Consider the following 19,528-nt stretch of genomic DNA (forward strand, 5'->3'; position numbering starts at 1 on the left):
GTTTGGTTGCCTGAAGCCTGTCCAGATCGCATCTTCTATGTTGTGAACTTCTCTCAGTCTTTGGGAGAAGGGACCAAAAGCAAGGAATGAAGAGAGACCCAATTCCTGCCGAGACCCCTGGGGGTAGAGGGATGGCCACGGGCCTGAGGGACATTTACCTTCCTACGTCGGGTTTTAATCATGAATTCCCGGGCCAGGTGAGGAGCTGGCTGTGGCTCCAAGGGGCGGATGACAATGCTCTTGTCCAGAGGATCACCAGGTACAATCTGAAAGGCAAAGTGGTTTTGGATGGTCCAGGCCGACCTCCCAGAGCATTCAGGCCTAGAAGCAGGACTCTTCTAATCCCACTTGGGACTTAGAAGGGGAGCCGGTCAGAGCAGACTGGCCCTGTAGGGGTGGAAGGCCACGCTAGCCAGCCTGCACCATTTTCTTACCTGCCAATGATGGAAGACAGACAAGGAAAATGCCTGACCCTGGGTGTGAGTCCGCAGATCAGTCTCAAAGCCAAAAGAGTCAATGGCTGGGATGAAAGCTTTGATGGTGTAGAGAGGGGAGCCTGGAATGGGTGCATCCTGAGTCACATGTCCCCTGAGACAGAAAAACAAAAAGGCTGTAGTCCTACAGAGGCCAAAAGCAAAGAAGCAATGCATTCCCAAATGTTTATCATCAAAGAAAGAATAACCACAAGCACGCTCCAGAGGACAGAGAAGGCCTGGGGCTCTCAGCCTAATTCTCTGTGGAAGTCAAAGGGGCAGCGACCTCTGGGTAACAGTGGGACATTGATTCTAAAGGACAGGGTCCTTTAGACATTCCCACCCTTGACACACTGCTGTACTTGCCCCAGGAGCTCTCTGAGGAGGGGGCCCAAGAAGGAATCTCAAGTTTTAATTTGCATTAATTCTGGGGATTGCCTCATTCTTTTCCCACTTCCTTCTACAAACTGGCTCACTAGGTTTCAGGAACGGAGTGGCTGGGGGAGGCCAACGCCGCTTTCCCCACAGCAGTAAGTTACTTCTTGCTCCGCTCCTGCTCGCCGCACTCTCCCTAACACACCGGGGCTGCTCACCTGCGCCTGGCCAGGACAGTGTAGACAGCAGAGACACAATCTGCAGGGGCCTGGACCTCTACAAAGTAGTAGGGCTCCATCAGACGAGGCGTGGCCTGCAACAGAACAAGAAGGTTCCTTAGCTTGGGGAAGGCTGAGGACCGAGCACTTGGAAAAAGGGAAGGCTGGGGGACAGTCATCTCAAGGCCCCACTTAATGCCAATGGCAGGACAGCCCCACTCACTTACCATGAGGAAGGCAGAATAGACAACTCTCCTGGCTGTGGGGATGATTTGGCCCCCACCCCGGTGCAGGGGCTCCTGGGCAACCACAGCATCCAGGATCTTAAACTTGACATTTCGAATCACTGAAAAGGAGAAGGGGGAATTGACTGAGGAGTGGATATGCTAGTCAAGGGCGCACGGGCAGAGCAGCAAGGAGCCTCCTGCAGCACTGTAGCTGTCCTATGGCCATGAAAAGTGGTACAGAATCACCCTGCAGACGTGCATCCTAATAGCGTAGGTGGAGATCAGAAGGTAAGCGTACATTCTCAGTGTTGGCTTCAGGTCATGCTCAGACTTCATGAAGTATCCCTAGAAGTGCGTATGTTTCCCTTGCAGATATTTAATTACTTTTGGATGTAGAGTAAGTCCTAGAAATTGCACATTTGTCCCTACTAAGTCCAATCCTGGTCTATAAACCACTCCAATCCCATTCTCCTCTTGACATCCTTCCTCAAACACACTCTAGGAATGAGGAGCAAATGTCAATCTAGAAATGATTTCCATTTCTAGGATGTAACAACAAGCAGCAGCATGAGGACAGGGAAGGACGAGAGAGGAAGCTGGCCCAGGACATGGGTTGGCCCTGTGTGCCCCAAGCTGCTTCTGCTGGCAGGTCCCAAAGATGAGCCCACCCCACTTCATACCCCCAGATGCAAGGACACCAGAGGACTGGGGCGAGAAGACAGAGGCACTGTGGACTTACGCTCATCACAAAGGGGCCCCTCCCTGGTTCCCCACTGGAAACCTTGAACGATGCTGTCCTTCACTGAGCCGAGAAGAGCCTTGTCCACCTGCACAAAACATGAGGGCCCCTTAGCAGTGACCCTGGCTATAGCCAAAGAGTTTATAAGGAGAAGAAGGTAGGTAGACCAGTAAGAAGATACTCTTCTTTACCAGAAGATACAAAATACTTTCAGGAGAAGAAGAGCACTTTGTAATTTCTTCCACTCAAGAGCTAAGAGACCACCACATGGCTCCCATCAGTTCTGCTGTACCTCAGAGGGCAGGGTATCATCCACCAGGATGTTGGGGCCAGTGGCATCAGGGCCAAAAGCCCAGATGGAACGGGCAGCCAGCAGATCCCAGTCATACTTGGTCTGAAAGAACTCTCCCAGTTTCTTCCTGGGGGAAGGACGAGAAAATGGCAGTGTCAGACAGTTCTGTGATTACTGGCTCCATGAATTCTGCCTTTCCATACGACAGTCACCTCGGACACCCACACTGCGCCCAGGACAAGAGAGGGAGACACAATTTCTTCCCAGAGGATTAGAGAGACCCAGCAGGTAAGCTGTGGAGCAACGTCGGCCTTTAATCCTGGAATCAGAGCCATGTTCTCACCTGTTCCATGTGATTTGGACCACCTCGTTCTCTATGTCCTCGGCGAGGCCCTTCTCGAGAGGCTCAGCAATCATGGTGATCTTGTTCCTAGTTAGAAAGGACATGGGTAATGAGGAGAGTCAGGAGGACTAGCAAGCGAAACATTCCTAAGGAAAGGGTGAAAAAGGGAAGAGCTAAGGCAGGGACATCAGTAAAAGCCACAGGGGCAGAGAAGAGGAAAAAGATCTCATCTTCTGCCTTGTTTCAATTGAATCTACTACTCCTTAAAAAAGTAAGGTTTGGTAAAAAAGCAATTTTTTAAGAAGCTTTAAACCAGTGTTAATGTATTAAACACAGTGAACAGGAGAGTTGCCGCTAGGGAAAATTTTAAGATGGTCATGTTATACAGAGAGGAGAACGGGCAATTACAAAACTCACCCTGGGAGTAACTAAGACAAAGAATTCCACAGCATCGTGTCCAAAGGCTTAAGGGATGAAAGGGCTGGGGCAAAGCTCAAGTATCCTAAGCACCCACATCCCAAGACTCAGAGGTCTCTATTTCCACAGCTCTTGTGACTGGGATAGAGTTGGGGGGAGGGGAAAGTGCCCCTGTGAGTCCCAGGGTCACTATAACCCCCCACTGCTTACTTCTTATTGGGCGTTTCAGCAAAGCACTTGAGGGAGGATGTTTCTACCACTGTCTCACAGAATGTGACAACGGGATCAGCCACCTGAGAAACAAAATAAACTGTCAGGCAAGGTCTAACAGCTGGAAGGACAGCCTTCTGCCAAAGGGAATCCCAAGGTTCCCCTGACACCACCCCTGTGAGAACTCCTGTCTTAATTGGCTCAGTCAGCATTAGTGACAAGGACGGTAACAGGCTCAGGCCAAAGTCCAGACCGTCACTAGGAAGCCTGGAGGACCTAGCGTAGTGCACAATTTACGTTCCTGAGCCAAGAGCAAGTGGAGGATCAAATTAGAGCCTATATCATAGTCCCTCAAGGTTATCTTTCAACACCTGTACAGCCGTCCCACCACCATCCACTGAACCATGGTAGGTCTGCCCGCTGTCTCTAGAGACTGACTGGTGAGCCCCTGTTCCATTCTCAACCATGATGTCCAGAAGCCCCTATGTGGCCTGCAACTGGGAAGTGCACTGTCTTCTACAGCACCAGTCCTGGACACACCAGAAGAGTCTCAGAGAGGGACTGGAGGGCACTCATTCTCACCACCATAGGGCCTTGGAGAAAACGTGTGTATCAACTCGGAGACTGAGGCTGTGCAACGGGCAGTTTAATTAAGAAGCTAAATCACGACCTACCAATGAATCCAGAAGAGCCAGTCCCCACTCTCTCCTAGAAACCATTCACTCTGAGCCCCAATCACCACAGATGGGTTAAATGCAACTACTTTCTTAATAAAAGACTAAGAAAACTCCGGCTTGGGAGCCTTGACTTTGAACGCATGACAATGAGAATAACCCCCACCAAAGAGGGCAGATCAGATCTCAAATACTTCCCCACAGAGGGAGCAACAGATCATGCTCTTCCCACACAGATCTTCTCCCCAATGCACCCCTCTCCCCTTGGGCCTCGCTGAGGAATCAAGGGTTTGGTTACTTGTACAATCCGTCTAGTGTCAAGAGCCAAGCTCCTGGTCAAGGAGGTGCCAAAGAAAGGAGCAGCTGCTCTACCTTGATGTCTATCTCTGAGTACATCTTCCGCAAGTCGTGCATCACACAGTCCAGGTAGAGTTCCCCAGTACCCAAAATCACGTGCTCGCCAGATTCTTCCACCTGAAACACAACAACCCTAGTGGTCACAGCTTGGACTATCTTGTGCCACTAACAGAAGACAGAAACAGAATCAAGGCTAGAACCCAAAGGGAGGTGCGTGAACCCACTATCAGAAGAGCCACTGCTCAACGTTGGTTCCAGGCTCTTCAGGAAGAATCACTGGGGAGCAGTGAAGTACGAGTCAGTCCTCAAGATACCTGGACCACTCAGCACAGTACTAGTGGGCGTGAGGTCAGAGTTAACTCTCATCTTAGCCACTTAGAGAAAATCCTGTTCTCTCTGTAGACATAAGCTGACTCTTTAGCCCCAGCCAAATCCTCAGAGAGGTATGCTGGCAAGCTCAGAGTGATTCACTTTTTCCTCTACGTTTCCTGGAAAATCAATCCAAAGTGTACTTTCCATGAAACATCTCCCTCCTGCCTAAAGACACTCGTGGAAGATGTATAGGGGCGCGCGCGTGCACACACACACAGGGGTCTCATCCTGCCTTCAAGTGACAGTAATAGACACGGATTAGCTTCTATGTAGGCTGCCAGAATCAGTAGATCAGAGCTGCCTGATGGACAAGAAGCTGCAGGCAGCATGGACCCCTCTGCTGGGGCACGAGGGTCTCGGCAGTTGCTGCAGCCTCAGGCATACCTTGGTGGTGAGGGATGGGTAGCTCTTGTTGACCTTGCGCAGGCCGTCCAGCATCTTGGGCAGCTCTGAGGGGTTGACTGGCTCCACGGCAATCTTGATAACAGATGTGGTGTTGAACTTCAAGGGCCGGAAAATCTGAGCCTGAGACCCAAAATGCAGAGGAGTGAGGACACCTGGACTGAGCAGGCACAGAAGGTGTAGGGGTCAGAGAGAAGCTAGGACCTGTTGGGGAGGAGACCACCCCCTCAACCTGGAGCCAAGGAGCTGCCTGGAGACAACCTGAGAGGCCATTTATTCCCGTGTATTTTAGTAGAATAAAGAGAGGAGGGAAAGGAGTTCCTCCTAGTTCCTAGCATCTGAGCCAAGAACAGGGTGAATCCAACAGGGTCAGATCTAGAAGGCTGAGCCTATGCTGAGGCCTGGAACCAGGAAGCAACAGTGACTCCGGGTTCACCCCCTGCGAGTTCTCCTGCTTGTTGCTCTCGTGTGCTGTGGTTCCCTGTGACCCTCTAGCTGAAACCAATCCAGTTGCCTCTTCAGAAACTCTACCTCCTCATTGCCTCGGGGTTCAGTTATAGTCGCTGTCTTCACAATTGGTTGGTCAACACCTTCGATCAGAACCCAGTTGCCAGCAGGAACACGGTTCACCTCAATGTGGTACCTGGAGCAAAATCCAAGAAGCAGCAATGGAACTGGGCAAAGTATTTATTCCATAAAAATTTACTGAGCACTTGCTCTGTGCTGGGAAATGAGCCTGGAGCAGGGTGAGCAAAACAGATACACTCTAGCAGGGGAGAGATGCAATAAACAATCAATCATACAGCTACACATATGTGTGGTTACAAACTGATGTGTGCCATATAAAAAATGCAAGGTATTATATGAAGACAAAACAGGCAAATCTAATTCCACTTGGATGTTGGTGGTAAGCAAGTCACTGCCCAAGGGGTAGAATGTAAGGAGATGCCAAAAGCACCACAGAAGACACTGTAACTCTCCCAGCTCTTTAATTTTCTTCTGCCTTCTAGGGAACAGGGTGAATCTGGAGGCACGAAAAGGGGCCATCAGTAAGATGGAGCAGCCATCCCAGAAACAGGGCTGCTTCAGTTCTGCTTTCGAGCTAAGATGCCCAACTCATGAACTGACAAGCAGCCCAGAGGCCCAAGCTAAGTTTGATTCTGCAGACCAAGATGCTACAAGGGATCCAGAAAAGTCTTCTATCCTGGTCAAAGAACAGGTTTGGAAACAATCTCTTTTGGGAAGAAACAAAAAGGTTATGACTTAAGAAACACAGAAGCGGTGGCGGGGGAAGGATATAGCTTAATGGTAGAGCACGTGCCTAGCATGTATGAGGTCATGGGTTCAATTCCCAGTCCCTCCATTAATAAATCAGTACAAAAATAAACCTAATTATCCCACCCTCCAAAAAAAGGGAACACAGAAGAGGAAGAGAGAATTAAGATGAGTAAACACAGAAATCCTGCTACAAAAATTCACACAAGCCATCCAAAACACAAAGGCAGGGCTCTTGGCATTATCCCAACAAGAACTGCCCTTTGACCCTACAACCTTAAACAGTAAGGATTAGAAGTCAATAGATCTGCTGAGGGAGGGTCACCCTACCCACACTGTAGGGAGACAGGCAGCTACAGTGTTTCCAAGGAGGACCACCCTTCCAGCTCTTTGGGGCAGTTCCAGTGTGGAGGCCCAGGTGTACCCTGAGAGGCTCTGCTTGGCAGTACCTGGCCACAGAGATCCAAAGGCGGCCCACGGTGCATATCTGGGAGTCTTCCTCATCCTCCAGGGTGTAGTTCTCCCCCAGCACCTTCACAGGCTGCCCAGCATGGATGGTGCCACTTAGCACTCTGCCAAAGGCATGAAACTGAACTCCATCATCTGTGCTGTACATCTTGGTCGTGTGGCACATCAGGGGACCCTGGAGGTGGGGACAGAGTGCAGCCTTAACCACACATGTTCTCGGGGAAGCACCACTGTCTCCACCTCCCCTGTCAGTAAGGACATGAGCTGCAAGAAGAGGCAGTCCAGACCCCGAAGACATAGTGATCTTCTGGGAAAATGCGAACCAAGGCCTACTCCCTACTTAGTTAACAGATGTCGCAGGCATAGCAAAAAAAAACCTCTTCCTTCCTGGGGGGTTTGGGGGAGTGAGGGCACTGGGGAAGAGAAGCAGGTTTAGGATGGCAGACTGGCACTGTTAACTTGCAAGATTACAAGACTAACTTGCCCCAAATCTCTTCCAAAGAAATAACTTACAATTCTCAATTGGCTCCATGTTTATGCCAAGAAACTAGACTGTCTAAGGAATGACTGGGGAAGAATTTTTAAAAGCCAGGATTGCCAAGATTAGCTACCGTTTGTTGAATCTTTACTAATCTGTTAGGCACCAAGCTAAACACAACCATGACACTTTTTTAATCTCACTTACTTCCCATAACCAACACATACAAATTATTATCATCACTTTATAGACCAAGACCCTTAGACTCGGAAAGCCTGAATAGTGTTCCCAAGATCACACCACCAGTAGTGGAAACATCAGCCTTTGAATTCAGGTCTGACTATACTCCTGGGGAGAGCCATGCATAGATGGGATAGAAGGCACTAATAAACAGTATCCCCACACAAGAGGGGAAAAAAATCAGAGAACTAGGGGAACACATTCTCTTACATCAGGGTCACAGTCGCTCATGGCCTCGCCGAGGTCGGAGTCCACACCACCGGTGTAGGTGTGCTCAATCTTGGGCTTGGCGCCCACCTTTGGAGAGGGGATGTGCTGCACACACATGTCCACAAAGCCTGTGGAGGGAGAAGAGACAGCCATCACATACACTCTCACAGGGGAATTGGGCAGGGCATTCTGATCCACTCATGATGCTTAGAAAGCTAACAGTGAGGGGACAAATTTTCAACTCTAAAAGCTATGGCCCTATGATTCTAGGGGGAAGTGATACCCTGCTTCCTGGGTGTATGCTTCTAAAAGACTTGGAGTCACACTGAGGCCACAGAAAATCAAGAAGCAGGTCTCAATGGTTCCTTGGAATTCAGCTGACAAAAACCTTAAAGTATCTGTATCAGTCTGTAACCTTTTATTGAATATAAGCACTTACTGAGCACTTACACAAAACTAAGTAAGTACCTCTTCTCTTCTTTCTAGATCTACTTAGAACAGTCCTCGAATTGACTCTTCCCCTTTGTTTCTGTTTAATAAGTATCCTGTTTTTCTAACAGCCAATAAGCCATACAAGAGGGAACCTTCATTAGCACCTTGGGGTGCCTAGCCTGTCTGCTTTCAGTTGGATCTCCTATGTCAGACTGATGACTGGCCTAGAATGAATTACTAAAATTATACACTTCGGGGATTCAGATACCTAATTCCTACCAGACTCAGAATCAAGACACTGCTGAGAGGGCCTTAGCCTTCATCTTTTTCACCTCCCTTATTTTAAAGATAAGAAATTAGTCACAGAAGGACTGAGTGGCTGGCCTAGGATCACCCCAGGGAAGGGCCCGGGCTACAGCAGATCAAGACTCAGGTCTTTTCTCAACCAGTAGGGGCTTGTCCTACTATGTACCTGCCTTGTGCATAACGAAAATGCAAGAAAGAGGAGCTCAGGGAAAGAGGAATTTGAGTCTATAATTCACCTTTCAAGTCCCAGCCTGGTGTTTTCCCCACTATTTCACAATACCCATGAGTCCCCTTTCCTGAGAGCCCTCTGGCAAAAATACCAGAACCTCAGAATTGGCTTCACCATTCCCTTTACTTGCACATTCCTCCTGGTGGGGAAATTTAATTGCTTTTTTCCCCCCAAGACAGAGTTCTCAGTACCATCCACTAACTAAAGCAGCAAGGAGAAAACCCAGATGTCCTATATAACTAATTTGTCGTTTATTTATAAGAGCCTCAGCTCTCTAAACACCACTGTAGGGTAAGGAAAAGTATGGGCCACGAGCTCTTTATTACCTGTAAACTCGCCAAAGAACTTTTTGCAGACCAGCCTGAGCAGGGGGCGGATGTTCAGCTTCAGTTCCTCCTTGGTCAGGTGGATGCCTAGCTCGTCCAGGGTCCTTGGGAGGCTGGTGTCTACATCACCCACAACCTGTGACAGTGCCAGATACCATGTCAGCTCTAGTGACAGCCCAGTGTGGTGGCAGAGGACAAGGAAGGGCCAAAGGGCAATTTGAAGGGTCCCTGCACCAGGTTCTTTTCTACAGCGTGAGCTCTTGACAAGGATATCAATTTGGTTTCAGGGAAATCTTTGGTGCCTATGCTTCAAACCAACCTTGCAAGTAGCAGGCTTGGTTAAGTGCCCACGCCAATCAATAAACCTGGCCCTCTCAGATGGACTGCTGTTCAGTGCTGCCTCCTCGTGTCTGAAAAGCAGCATCTCATCCCATTCAGGAAATCTCTTACCCTTCCTTCTCTATTTAGAGATCTCTTAGATTTAGAGGATCATTGCACTGGAAGGAACCAAAAATGCCACCAAGCAGTCCATTTGCTGTCAGGACGGGGCCAAGCTAAATCATCCCCAGCAGACTCAAGGTCTCTACTGAGACAGATTCTATAAATTTCTTTTATTAATCCATTCTGGTCTGACACAAGATAAGAAGTATTTTCCAGTGGCAATAAATTTTAATCATGTTACTTTGTCTTTTGGTATGTTTTACTATTTTGGCAGTTGGCACGGCCACACACATTTTGTGCATGTATATATGTTCGCTGTGCATAGTGGTTATTAAACACCTGCATAAACACATAACACAGTATAACTGTCTTGGGAGAAAAATCTGCATGAAAATTCCGGGACCATATCATTACCCTTTTAGCTCTGCCTTTTAGGTAGCACAAATTCACACAAATGCAACTTTATATTCTTTTCTTTGGAACATCCCACATGTTTAACTACATCTTTACCACTGTCTGATGCGTTTTTTTTCAATCTGACAAATATTACATACATACATACCCAGAATAGTTTAATAGCTTGATTAAAATCAAGCTCATACAGCCATTCTTTTAATGGCAGCAAAATACTTCATTTTATGGGATGCACCATAATTCATTTAATCAGATTCTCACTGATGAACATTTAACCTATTTCCAGTTTTTTCCCCTTTTCTTGCTGTTATAAACAATACTATGACAAACATACATATGTCTTAAATGTACTTACATATATAAAAATAAAAACTGGAGAATTTTCATGTGAAACAATTATATCTGTAAGTTAAATCCCCATAACCGAAACTATTATTTCTCAAGTATCACATTCTTTTGAATACTCAACATCTTTGTAGAAAATTTCTCCAGGCTGTGCCTTTCTTTTCCCTGTGCCTTTCTTTTCCTATCTTTCCCCTTCACTCTGATCTCAACAGCACGTAGACGACTGTAGTGTTCTAGATCCAGAAGACTGGTGACCAACCTTCCTCATACTCAGTAATACAAAACCGAGCAGGTTCAGGCATAGGGGGCAATCTGAGTTCGTTAGCTTTTCCGCCCTGTGCTTGAAGGGCAGACCTGAGCCAGGTGGCCTGACACACTCACCTGAGCGAGGATCTTATAAAGGGGCTCCAAGATAAACTCCACAAAGCTCCTCTGGGAGCTGCTGGTTGGGGCCTTTTTTGTGAACTTTCGCCTAAAGAGATAAAGAGTTCTTGGTGATTCAGGAGGGAGAAGGCAGTAACACTAACCCCAAGGGTGTATTTCTTAAGTTTCGAATCTGAGTAAAGCCGAGGGAAAGGAATGATCATAAAATTTTCAAAGAGAGATTCCTGAGAGGGCAGAGGTTATGACTCTCATGCATGTATCAGCTGAGCTGTGGGGACCTCAAGGGATACAGCCTCTCGCCCAGTTAGAGCTCATGAAGCCAGCTCACTGAGAAGAGGAGAGATGGTAGTTCACGTCTAATAAAAAATCAGGTTTTAATCTCAGGAACTTTGTTTGTCCTCACTTACTGGGAAAATGGATCACTCCTTTAGGGGGTCACTTCCCACACTCTACTTACGTCTTGGGGTTGAAGTAGATGTCACCCCAGAGTCTTTTAGCAAATTCCTGGTAGTTAATATCACCTATAAGAAAAGCCATGCAATTATAATCTATCGACCAAGTGTTCAAAATTCTGTTTCAGGGTGCCACAAGTGGTTTCTGAGGAATTCCAGCACTTTCCTTTCCAAAGTCCAGACATTTCCCTCTACCCAGGAAGGCAGACAAGGATTCTGAGGCACAAAGGACAGGACTGGCAGAAAGCTGACAAGGAGCTAGAGCCAAAATGAGCACCTAGCAACTCCATCTCCATCCAGCAAGCATACGACTGAGCTATGGACAAAGATACAGTTTACATTCTTTCCTTTGATGGAGCAAGCTCATCTGCCTATATGCTGTCCTCTGTCTGCACTTAAACCCTGTCCCTTCTGGCAGTGGAGCTTAATAGATCCCTCACTCTTTCCTGATCCACAGAAGTTCTACTCTGCTGCCAGTGTGGGCAACCTCCCAGCTGCAGCACCACGCTGAGGCTCTGACTAGCCCTAAACCCCTAAAAGACAGACAACCAGCCTTCTGGAGAGAAAACACCAAAGCCAACCTTTGCGTCATCTCTCACCAATCAATATTTTTAGCTTGACTACCACTGCTAATTCTCATCAGACTAAACCAAGCAATTGTGGCTTTTAAAATTCAAGATCTTCTGAGTCAAGAGCTCCTGTAACATTCAGCCAGATCCCTGACATCACCAACTATCACGTGGACACTTCTACCCAGACGCTTTTATGCCTATCTCTCACTCGCGCAGGCACATAGGAAATTCATCACCTTTTCCCTTCAGCCACAGGCCCTCAGAATTTTCTATCTCTTTCAGTGTGGCTACCACTGACACATCAACCAAGCTCAAAATCTTTCTTCCCTACTTTAATTACCAAATTCTTCCCTTCTTTCCCACATAATTAGTTACTGAAGCACTGCCTCCTCTGTGACCACCGTGTCTGTCACACACCTCTATTACTGCACCTAGCATATGTTGTATTATAATCACTGGGCTGGGCTGCTTGAGCACTCCCAGGAACTAGACCTAGCGCATGACAGAAGGTTAATACATACTTATTCAAAGAACGAGTGACCACCTCCCCAACTCACCTCCCCCTTTTCAGTCTCACAGGTAACATTAAGCCAATATTCAAAATCTTGTATCTGAACATTGGCTAAAATGTCTAAGTAAGTCTAACTGACTACAGGATAAAGTCTAAATTCCTTAACCTCACATTCCAAACCATTCTCCATGTGTTCCCAATCCAGCCTGCCAGTACGTTTACTTGAACTCTTCTCCCTGGTCAAAGAGTCCACTGTTACTGAAGAGGCCACGGGCCAACACCACCCGCCTCCGTGCCTCCTCTCCCAGCCCAGTGAGTTTGGAACTCCTCGCTCCCTACTCTCCACTGTCCGAGCCCCATCTTCTTTATGCAGCCTTCCCTAGGTTTGTGAAGCTAAATCCCCCTCTGCATTCCCCCAGCTCTACCTGCCTTCAGCAGCCCCCTGGCACTCAGCCCACACCACCTGACACCGCCACTCATCACTGAGGGATTCTGCCTACCTACTGGACCAAGTTCCTAGAGTCAGAGATTATTCATCATGCCTTGCATTCCTAGTAAGAGGATATGGACTCAATTTTGGCAGGATGATGTGATGAAAAAGGACCAACGTGGATTCTAGTCTAAAACTCATCAATAACTTCTGTCCCTAAGCATAGCCTTCCCATGTGTAAAACAATGGGGAAGGACTCAATGATCTCTGATATTCCTTCTACGGCTGACTTTGAGGAAGTCGACACATGGCTTGTCAGAATGATGTTGGGCCCACAGCTTCTTCATAAACTTACAGTGGGTTCAAAAGATGAATAATATTTTCTCCTGAGGCTCAGGGCCATTTTCAGTGGGAAACTGAATCATCAATCCATTATAATTACAGAAACAATCTTGGGTTTTGCTTCATATGCTGATATAAAGAATACTCAGAAACATAACCTGGAACCCTGTTCATGTGACTTTCATTACTGTCCATCTATCCATTTATAAACAAAAGAGTCTTCTGCAAACAATCAAAATACACGTCTAATGATGAGAAAGTAGTTAAGTTATACTATATCTATATGGTAGACCAATGGGCAGTTACATAAATTCGTTTTTATAAATAAATTTTAATAAAATAGGCAAATTCTTGTGATCTAATGCTAAGTGATTATTTATCTTATGCTATTACATAATATATGTATATACATATGTATAATATGATCTCATTTATGTAAAACACTAAACAGAGAAAGAAAACGATACCAAAATATTTACAGTGGGTATGGTAATCAGGTTATGGGCAAATTTTGTTTTCTGGACTAGCTTTTACTGTATTTTCCACTTTCCTAAATAAGGATGCAGTAAATATACACATTAAAAAAAAAAAAGACCAAATTTTAATTGGTCCAGTTTTTCACCAGAGCGAACATTTCCACAATGAGAGTGAGGCAGGACCGTGGACTGGCACGAACAGAAATACTGGAGCTCCAGTGCCTACCGACTGCAAGACCTCTCACCAAGCCTGTCTCCTCAGCTCCAAAAACAGGAGCTATAATGACCCCGGTGAGGAAGCGCAGTATCTGACACACATGACACACGCGACATCCAGGACAAGGCTCCTACTGGAATTTGAGGGAATTGGGGAGGCACAGAGGTGGAGAGCGGGGGAACCTCTTTAGAGTTGGGAAGTTGGTCCCAGGGCTCTGGTGCTGAGGTTTCAGAGGTCTGTAAAGTTGTTCTGCTGGGCGTCCCAGTGGACTGCGAATATAATGTAAGTGTTCAGGTGGGCCTACAAAATTTCTACATGCCCAGATACGGCTGGAAGGACAGCCAGAAGCACTGCTGGGAAGGGAGATTCCATCTTTGAAGAAGAGGCCTGAATGGCTTTGTGGGCATGGATACTTCATTTTTGACAAAATCTGTCTTACTCCAAGAGAGATTCTTATTCCTAATATGAGCTCCCTCTTTACCCATTTCTTCCCAGTCACCTTTATCCTTCTATTGTTTAAACCACTTGGCCTGAGGAAAGAGCCTAAGGGCCAGAGTCCCAGATGTGACAATAACAGTTGATAAAAATGCTGCCTCAGGCAGGAGACTCTGGCATGAAGACAATTTCTAAACCATTCAGCAGGAGAGGCACATGTGACTCTGGGGAAGCTAGCGAGACCGACTGCCAGCCAGAGCTTACCAAAGGTGTCGGCATAGATCTTGGCAAAGGAGCCCAGCGTGAAGCAGATGCTGTACTGGGAGCTGGAGAAGCAGACGTTGCCCAGGAGTGGGGAAAGGATCAGGTTCTCGTCAGTGGAATACATGCTGAAACAGAGACAGTTGTGAGTGCGGAGCCCGGCTGGGCAATAACACTGCCACCACACCAAGGGTGAAGACAGGGACTCAGTATCACAGCCTCTCTCCAGCCCTCACCCTCAGAAGGGGCTTGCATAATACACTCAGCTTTGCCAATGGCCTGGTCCAAAAAGTGACACGATGGAGCTGTTCCCTAACTCCCAGCAACAAGATGATTTCCCAGAGCTGGAAACATTCTGCACAATCTTGGAGAAGTTAACTGCACTAGACAGACAAGGGGAAACTTGGAGGACAGAGACAAAGACCTTGCAACACAGGAAATGAATCTAATGTGGTAAGATAGAAGTACCTTTTTGAGAAATCTCAACTTCACAAATACAGACAGACATAAACACAAATGTGAGTAAATGAATGAATGAAAGCAAAAAAAAAAAGGTAACTTTGCTCCCCCACTCTCACTGCCCTACTCTGTCTTGTTCAGCTTTATTTTACAAATTCATGTTAAAATGTTCAGTCTTAAAAGCCATGCAGAAGCCACAGCCGCCCAAGTTCACCAGTATTTATAAGAAAGCTGCTGTACACAGGGATCAAATCCATAACCCTAGCCTTCCTGACACCCTATTTTATGGAATTGCTGAAGTTAGAAATACAAGTATTGGCTTATAAAGAGCAGCTCCCTGCCTCACTCCCAAGTTACGTTCCCCGAGGCAACTGCTTTCAACTCTTTTAAAGCTGCTTCTAGAACATTTACCTCCATATTTCTAAATACGTTTATGTTGCTATTTCTTGTTTAGTGGTTGAGATGTGACTTCTTGACTTCTTATTTTGACAGATCAGGATTTAGCCCTCTCCCACCTCCATGCCCCTCTTTAAGAGAAGTTTATCATTATCTCATTAGGCAAATATTATTACTATTCCCTTTTCATAGAAGCAGAAACTGAGGCTCTACAAGCTTAAGTAATTTGCCCAACTTTACAAGGCTGGTATGGGTGAAGATGTGACTGACTCTAGAGCTTAAGGTGTTGACCACAATGCTAATTTGAAGATGTGCGGGGAGCTGCACATCTGACCGAGGAACAGAGCTGATGAGGCCAAGGCTGGGAAGTCAATCCCTGCAGAGCCACGGAATACGCCTCAAGCCGCATCCAACAAGCTCATGAACATATGCCAAGAAATCAGGGTTGCCCCCAGAGGTGCTCCAGGTTAAGATTTATAAAAACCAGAGTGCCTGAGGACAGGAAATCTACTCCCAGGGTCCCTCTACCTTATTAATCCGTTGACCTCATCTACAATGTGACGCAGCTTGTAATAAGCATCAGTGGGAGGCAGCTTCAGCTCCAGGATCAGTCGGTCAATCTTGTTGATGCACACGGTGACCGCCAGCCTCTCTTGCACGGCATGCTTGATCAGCCGCTCTGTGTTCAGCATCACCTGAGGGACACAAGACTCAGAAGGTGGTGACAGGAGCAAAGAGGGCAGAAAAGTCTGAAGCAGAGCCAAAGAAGGTACTATTTTAAAGTATGAAGTATGAGGAAAAGAGGACCTGGTGAAACAGACTATTGGGTGGAAGTAGAGGGTCTCTTCCCAACGGCAGTTTCAGGAACTTTAAGAGGTCACCTTGTAGGACTGAGAAATGAATAAACACCTTGATGATGTTGGGAGCCAGCGCTAGAGAAGGAACAGAGGAAGGCTTAGGAAGAAATCATGGTGCTGACATGGAATTGTAGGTATTAGGATAAACTAATGGTTTTTCCTTTTTTTTTTTTACTGTGTTAATGATTTTTGGTGTATACACATAGAAATAATTACAGATATACATGGGTGTATGTTATCTGTGCTCAGTGAAAAGTCCTAGAAGCAACGTACCCCAGTAGCAATGAACGTACAGTGACACTTGTTTCTAAGTATAAGTCCTCACTATAAGGAGCCATAGCTCCTTGGAGAAATGGTTGATTCCAGGGTTGGCACAAGAAAAGTACATGACGAGTCTAGAACATCTTTCTGTGCTTAGAAGAAAGAACTACTCAAAAAAAGATGGGGCATGCCAAAAGGATACAGGGACCAGCCTGAAGGAGTTCTCACTGACCAAATCTGGAATAACTAGAGTATCAAGAGATATAAAGATAGTACTGGATTATAACCCACTGAGTAAAATAAATATCCCTGTAATGATACTGGTAATAAATAAGCAAAAGGAGCTCTTCCTTACAACAGAAGTCCAACCAGTAAATACAGAAGGAATAATAAGAGTTAAAAAATCACCATTTGCAACTATTATATAAATAAGCTAACAATGATCAATGGATGATAAAACTGGTAGTTTGGTATGGAATAGCATGTATGTAGAGGCTCAAGGTGTCTCCCTACAAATTATTTACTACAAAGGGGAAAAAAGTAACTTGACACTAGAGAAGCCTGTCAGACCCACCAAGTGATCATCACCAATAATGGGACAGGTGACATCAAGGACCTCCTGATGGGATGGATTAATAAGAACATAATTATACTTCTGCAATATTCCTGCCCAAAATAACCTGAACCTAATCATGAGGAAACATCAGACAAACCCTAAATTAAAGATAGTCTTTAAAATACATGGCTTATGGCGGGCTTGTAGCTCAGTGGTAGAGTGCATGCCTGGCATGCACAAAGTCCCAGGTTCAATCCCCAGTACCTCCATTAAAAATAAATTTAAAAACCCCTAATTACCCCCCCAAATACATGGCTTATATTCTTCAAAAACACCGATGTCATAAAAGATCAAAAAAGGTAAAAGAACAGTTCCAGTTAAAAAAGACTGAAGAGACATGAAAATTAAAGCTAGGCATCATACCGGGTTAAGGAAAAAAATTCTATAAAGGACATTATTGAGACAATTAGTGAGACTAAGGTCTGGAGAAAAAGATCTGTACCAAACATTGTAGCAGTGTTTAATTCCACGATTCTGCTGAGTGTACTGTGGCTATAAGTGAATGTCTTTTCTCTTAGGATATACGTTCTGAAATATTTTCTTTTCAAATGGTTTATGGGGAAAACACACACGTGTGAGTGTATATGTACATGTACAGAGAGAGAATTACAAAGCAACCGAGGGTGAGCTCTTTGTACTACTGTAACTTTTCAATAACTTTGAAATCATTCCAAAATGAAGTCAATTTTTAAAAAGGAAACTCTAGCTCCCTCTGCTGGCTATCTCACCAACAACATGAACGAGGTTAGCCAAATTACCCAATCTTTCTATTTAGAAATATAAAAGATACCCTGAGGCTTTTAACTCCAATCTCTCTCAAGGTTAGACAAATTTATTAACATTTAAAATCTATTTATTTGACTAAATTTTCCTCCCTCCCTCTTATTTACATTTGCCATTTTTGTGTTTCCCCAATGACAATGGGTTCTACCATTTTGAGCATCACTGGGCAGGGAGTGGGGACTCACTGAGAACTAATTTTGACCTTCATTTGCTGCCCTAATTTTAGAGCAAATGTGAGCCTTAATCGCACAGACTCTCATGATCTCTACCTCACAGCGCATTCAGAGCTCTGGGAGTTGTGTGGGGCAAACGTAATACGGAGAAGAGAATAGAGGCAGACTCACGCCCTCAGCAGCATCGATGAAAAGGACCACTCCATCTGAGATGCGCAAGCCAGCTGTGACCTCATCAGAAAAATTCACGTGTCCTGAAAAGCAAATACCAAGTAAGCCATCACTTGTGAGGTGTTAGGATGAGGCAAAATTAAGTTGTATGTGGTCTGAAGGACACCACAAAGCATGTGAACCCACAAATATTCCCTTTCTCTTCTCTCCACAGCTCCCTAAAGTGTATAAAATTCCACATTAGAGTCACATCCTTGGACTATGCTTTTATACAGGAGGCTCCCAAACATAAAAAGAAGGAAGCGTTTTACCAAGGAGGGCATAAAGTATTCACACGCACACATTAGCTTAGTCTAATCAGCAGTGAGCAGAGTTCTGTGGGACAGAAGACAATTTGGAGGCAGGAAAAAGGGCATAGGAAGGCCTGGAGCATGGGAGCCAGTTCCTGGCAAGGTGCTGCTGGGGGGTGCAGGTGGGGGGTCAGGGGCTGAGAGATATGAAGGCATCTGGCACCTGATGGGGAAAAGAAGGCCTATCTGTCAAAACTCACATTTTCCTAATTATAACTCTGCCCTGAGCTGGTCCTTTCCAGCTATGGGGGTGCACCCCTACAGTCTCCTTCAAAAGACCGAGAGCGCCTGAGGCCAAGACCGTATCTGACTCACCTCTGTTACCCCAGTGTCTAGAATGAGACCTGACACAAGTTGAAATGAATGAGTTTCCCGAAATTTAAATATTCTAGAGCAGAGTCAAGAAAGGAATGAAATAGAAGGCCTGGAGCACAGTGATTACTAATTAACTAGTTAGAAGCAAAAGAGACAGTTAAAAATGAAAATTATCTCAATGAAGGTGAAGGGAAGGTAAAAACAAAGACATAAGGCTTTGTTCTGTTCTGGATGTTCTGGAAAGAGCGGGAGCACAGGAAACAAATAAGACAAGGTTCTGATGGTAAAAGGTAAAGGAATGTCCTACCTGGAGTGTCCATGATATTGAAGAGGTAAGATTTTCCTTTGGTATCTGGCAAAACCACCGTCACAGGAGTACTTTTGATGCCAACGCCTCTCTGGAAGTCACACAGAGAGAGAGAATGATCAAGGCTTCTTTCTTTGCAAGAGGGGTTCACTCTGCTCTTGGGCTTTCCAGTTGCTAGTAAATTACCCTGATGTCTCCCCATGTAGGGGGTATGATTTTTATATAGGCCACTAACCTTGAAGAATGACCTTGAAGACAAACTATCTTGGTGTTAATCAGCATTGGTGAGGGGTGAGTTGGTTCAAATACAAAAAAGTAAAAATAAGAGATAAATGACCAAGCAAAGCAGTATTAAACCTTAATAGAGAACCCAGGGTCCTAAAATCTTATCTTTCTCATACACTGTAAACAAAAACAATTAAGCATCATAAAAGTAAAAAAAAAGAAATCTGGGGCATCTTAGGGTTTTTTCAAGTATTATAATAGCTGTAACAGGA

General features: G+C 45.6%; 1 protein-coding gene across 1 annotated transcript in view; it reads right to left on the bottom strand.

Moving 5' to 3' along the window:
* The window catches only part of EFTUD2 (elongation factor Tu GTP binding domain containing 2), a 34,509-nt gene that overhangs the window by 648 nt on the left and 14,333 nt on the right, over positions 1 to 19,528 (bottom strand). Inside the window, exons 8-27 of the mRNA XM_010986440.3 lie at positions 19,032 to 19,122; positions 18,060 to 18,142; positions 15,727 to 15,893; positions 14,347 to 14,471; positions 11,105 to 11,168; positions 10,645 to 10,735; positions 9,064 to 9,199; positions 7,771 to 7,898; positions 6,824 to 7,017; positions 5,631 to 5,742; positions 5,082 to 5,222; positions 4,341 to 4,442; positions 3,295 to 3,377; positions 2,668 to 2,754; positions 2,325 to 2,451; positions 2,033 to 2,120; positions 1,294 to 1,412; positions 1,067 to 1,161; positions 435 to 588; positions 159 to 266 (exon numbers count right to left, since the gene is read on the bottom strand). Coding sequence (XP_010984742.1) covers positions 159 to 266; positions 435 to 588; positions 1,067 to 1,161; positions 1,294 to 1,412; positions 2,033 to 2,120; positions 2,325 to 2,451; positions 2,668 to 2,754; positions 3,295 to 3,377; positions 4,341 to 4,442; positions 5,082 to 5,222; positions 5,631 to 5,742; positions 6,824 to 7,017; positions 7,771 to 7,898; positions 9,064 to 9,199; positions 10,645 to 10,735; positions 11,105 to 11,168; positions 14,347 to 14,471; positions 15,727 to 15,893; positions 18,060 to 18,142; positions 19,032 to 19,122 — 2,295 coding nt within the window. The remainder of the gene's footprint in view (positions 1 to 158; positions 267 to 434; positions 589 to 1,066; positions 1,162 to 1,293; positions 1,413 to 2,032; positions 2,121 to 2,324; positions 2,452 to 2,667; positions 2,755 to 3,294; positions 3,378 to 4,340; positions 4,443 to 5,081; positions 5,223 to 5,630; positions 5,743 to 6,823; positions 7,018 to 7,770; positions 7,899 to 9,063; positions 9,200 to 10,644; positions 10,736 to 11,104; positions 11,169 to 14,346; positions 14,472 to 15,726; positions 15,894 to 18,059; positions 18,143 to 19,031; positions 19,123 to 19,528) is intronic.

This window comes from Camelus dromedarius, chromosome 16, assembly GCF_036321535.1.
Source record: "Camelus dromedarius isolate mCamDro1 chromosome 16, mCamDro1.pat, whole genome shotgun sequence".
Classification (NCBI taxonomy): domain Eukaryota; kingdom Metazoa; phylum Chordata; class Mammalia; order Artiodactyla; family Camelidae; genus Camelus; species Camelus dromedarius.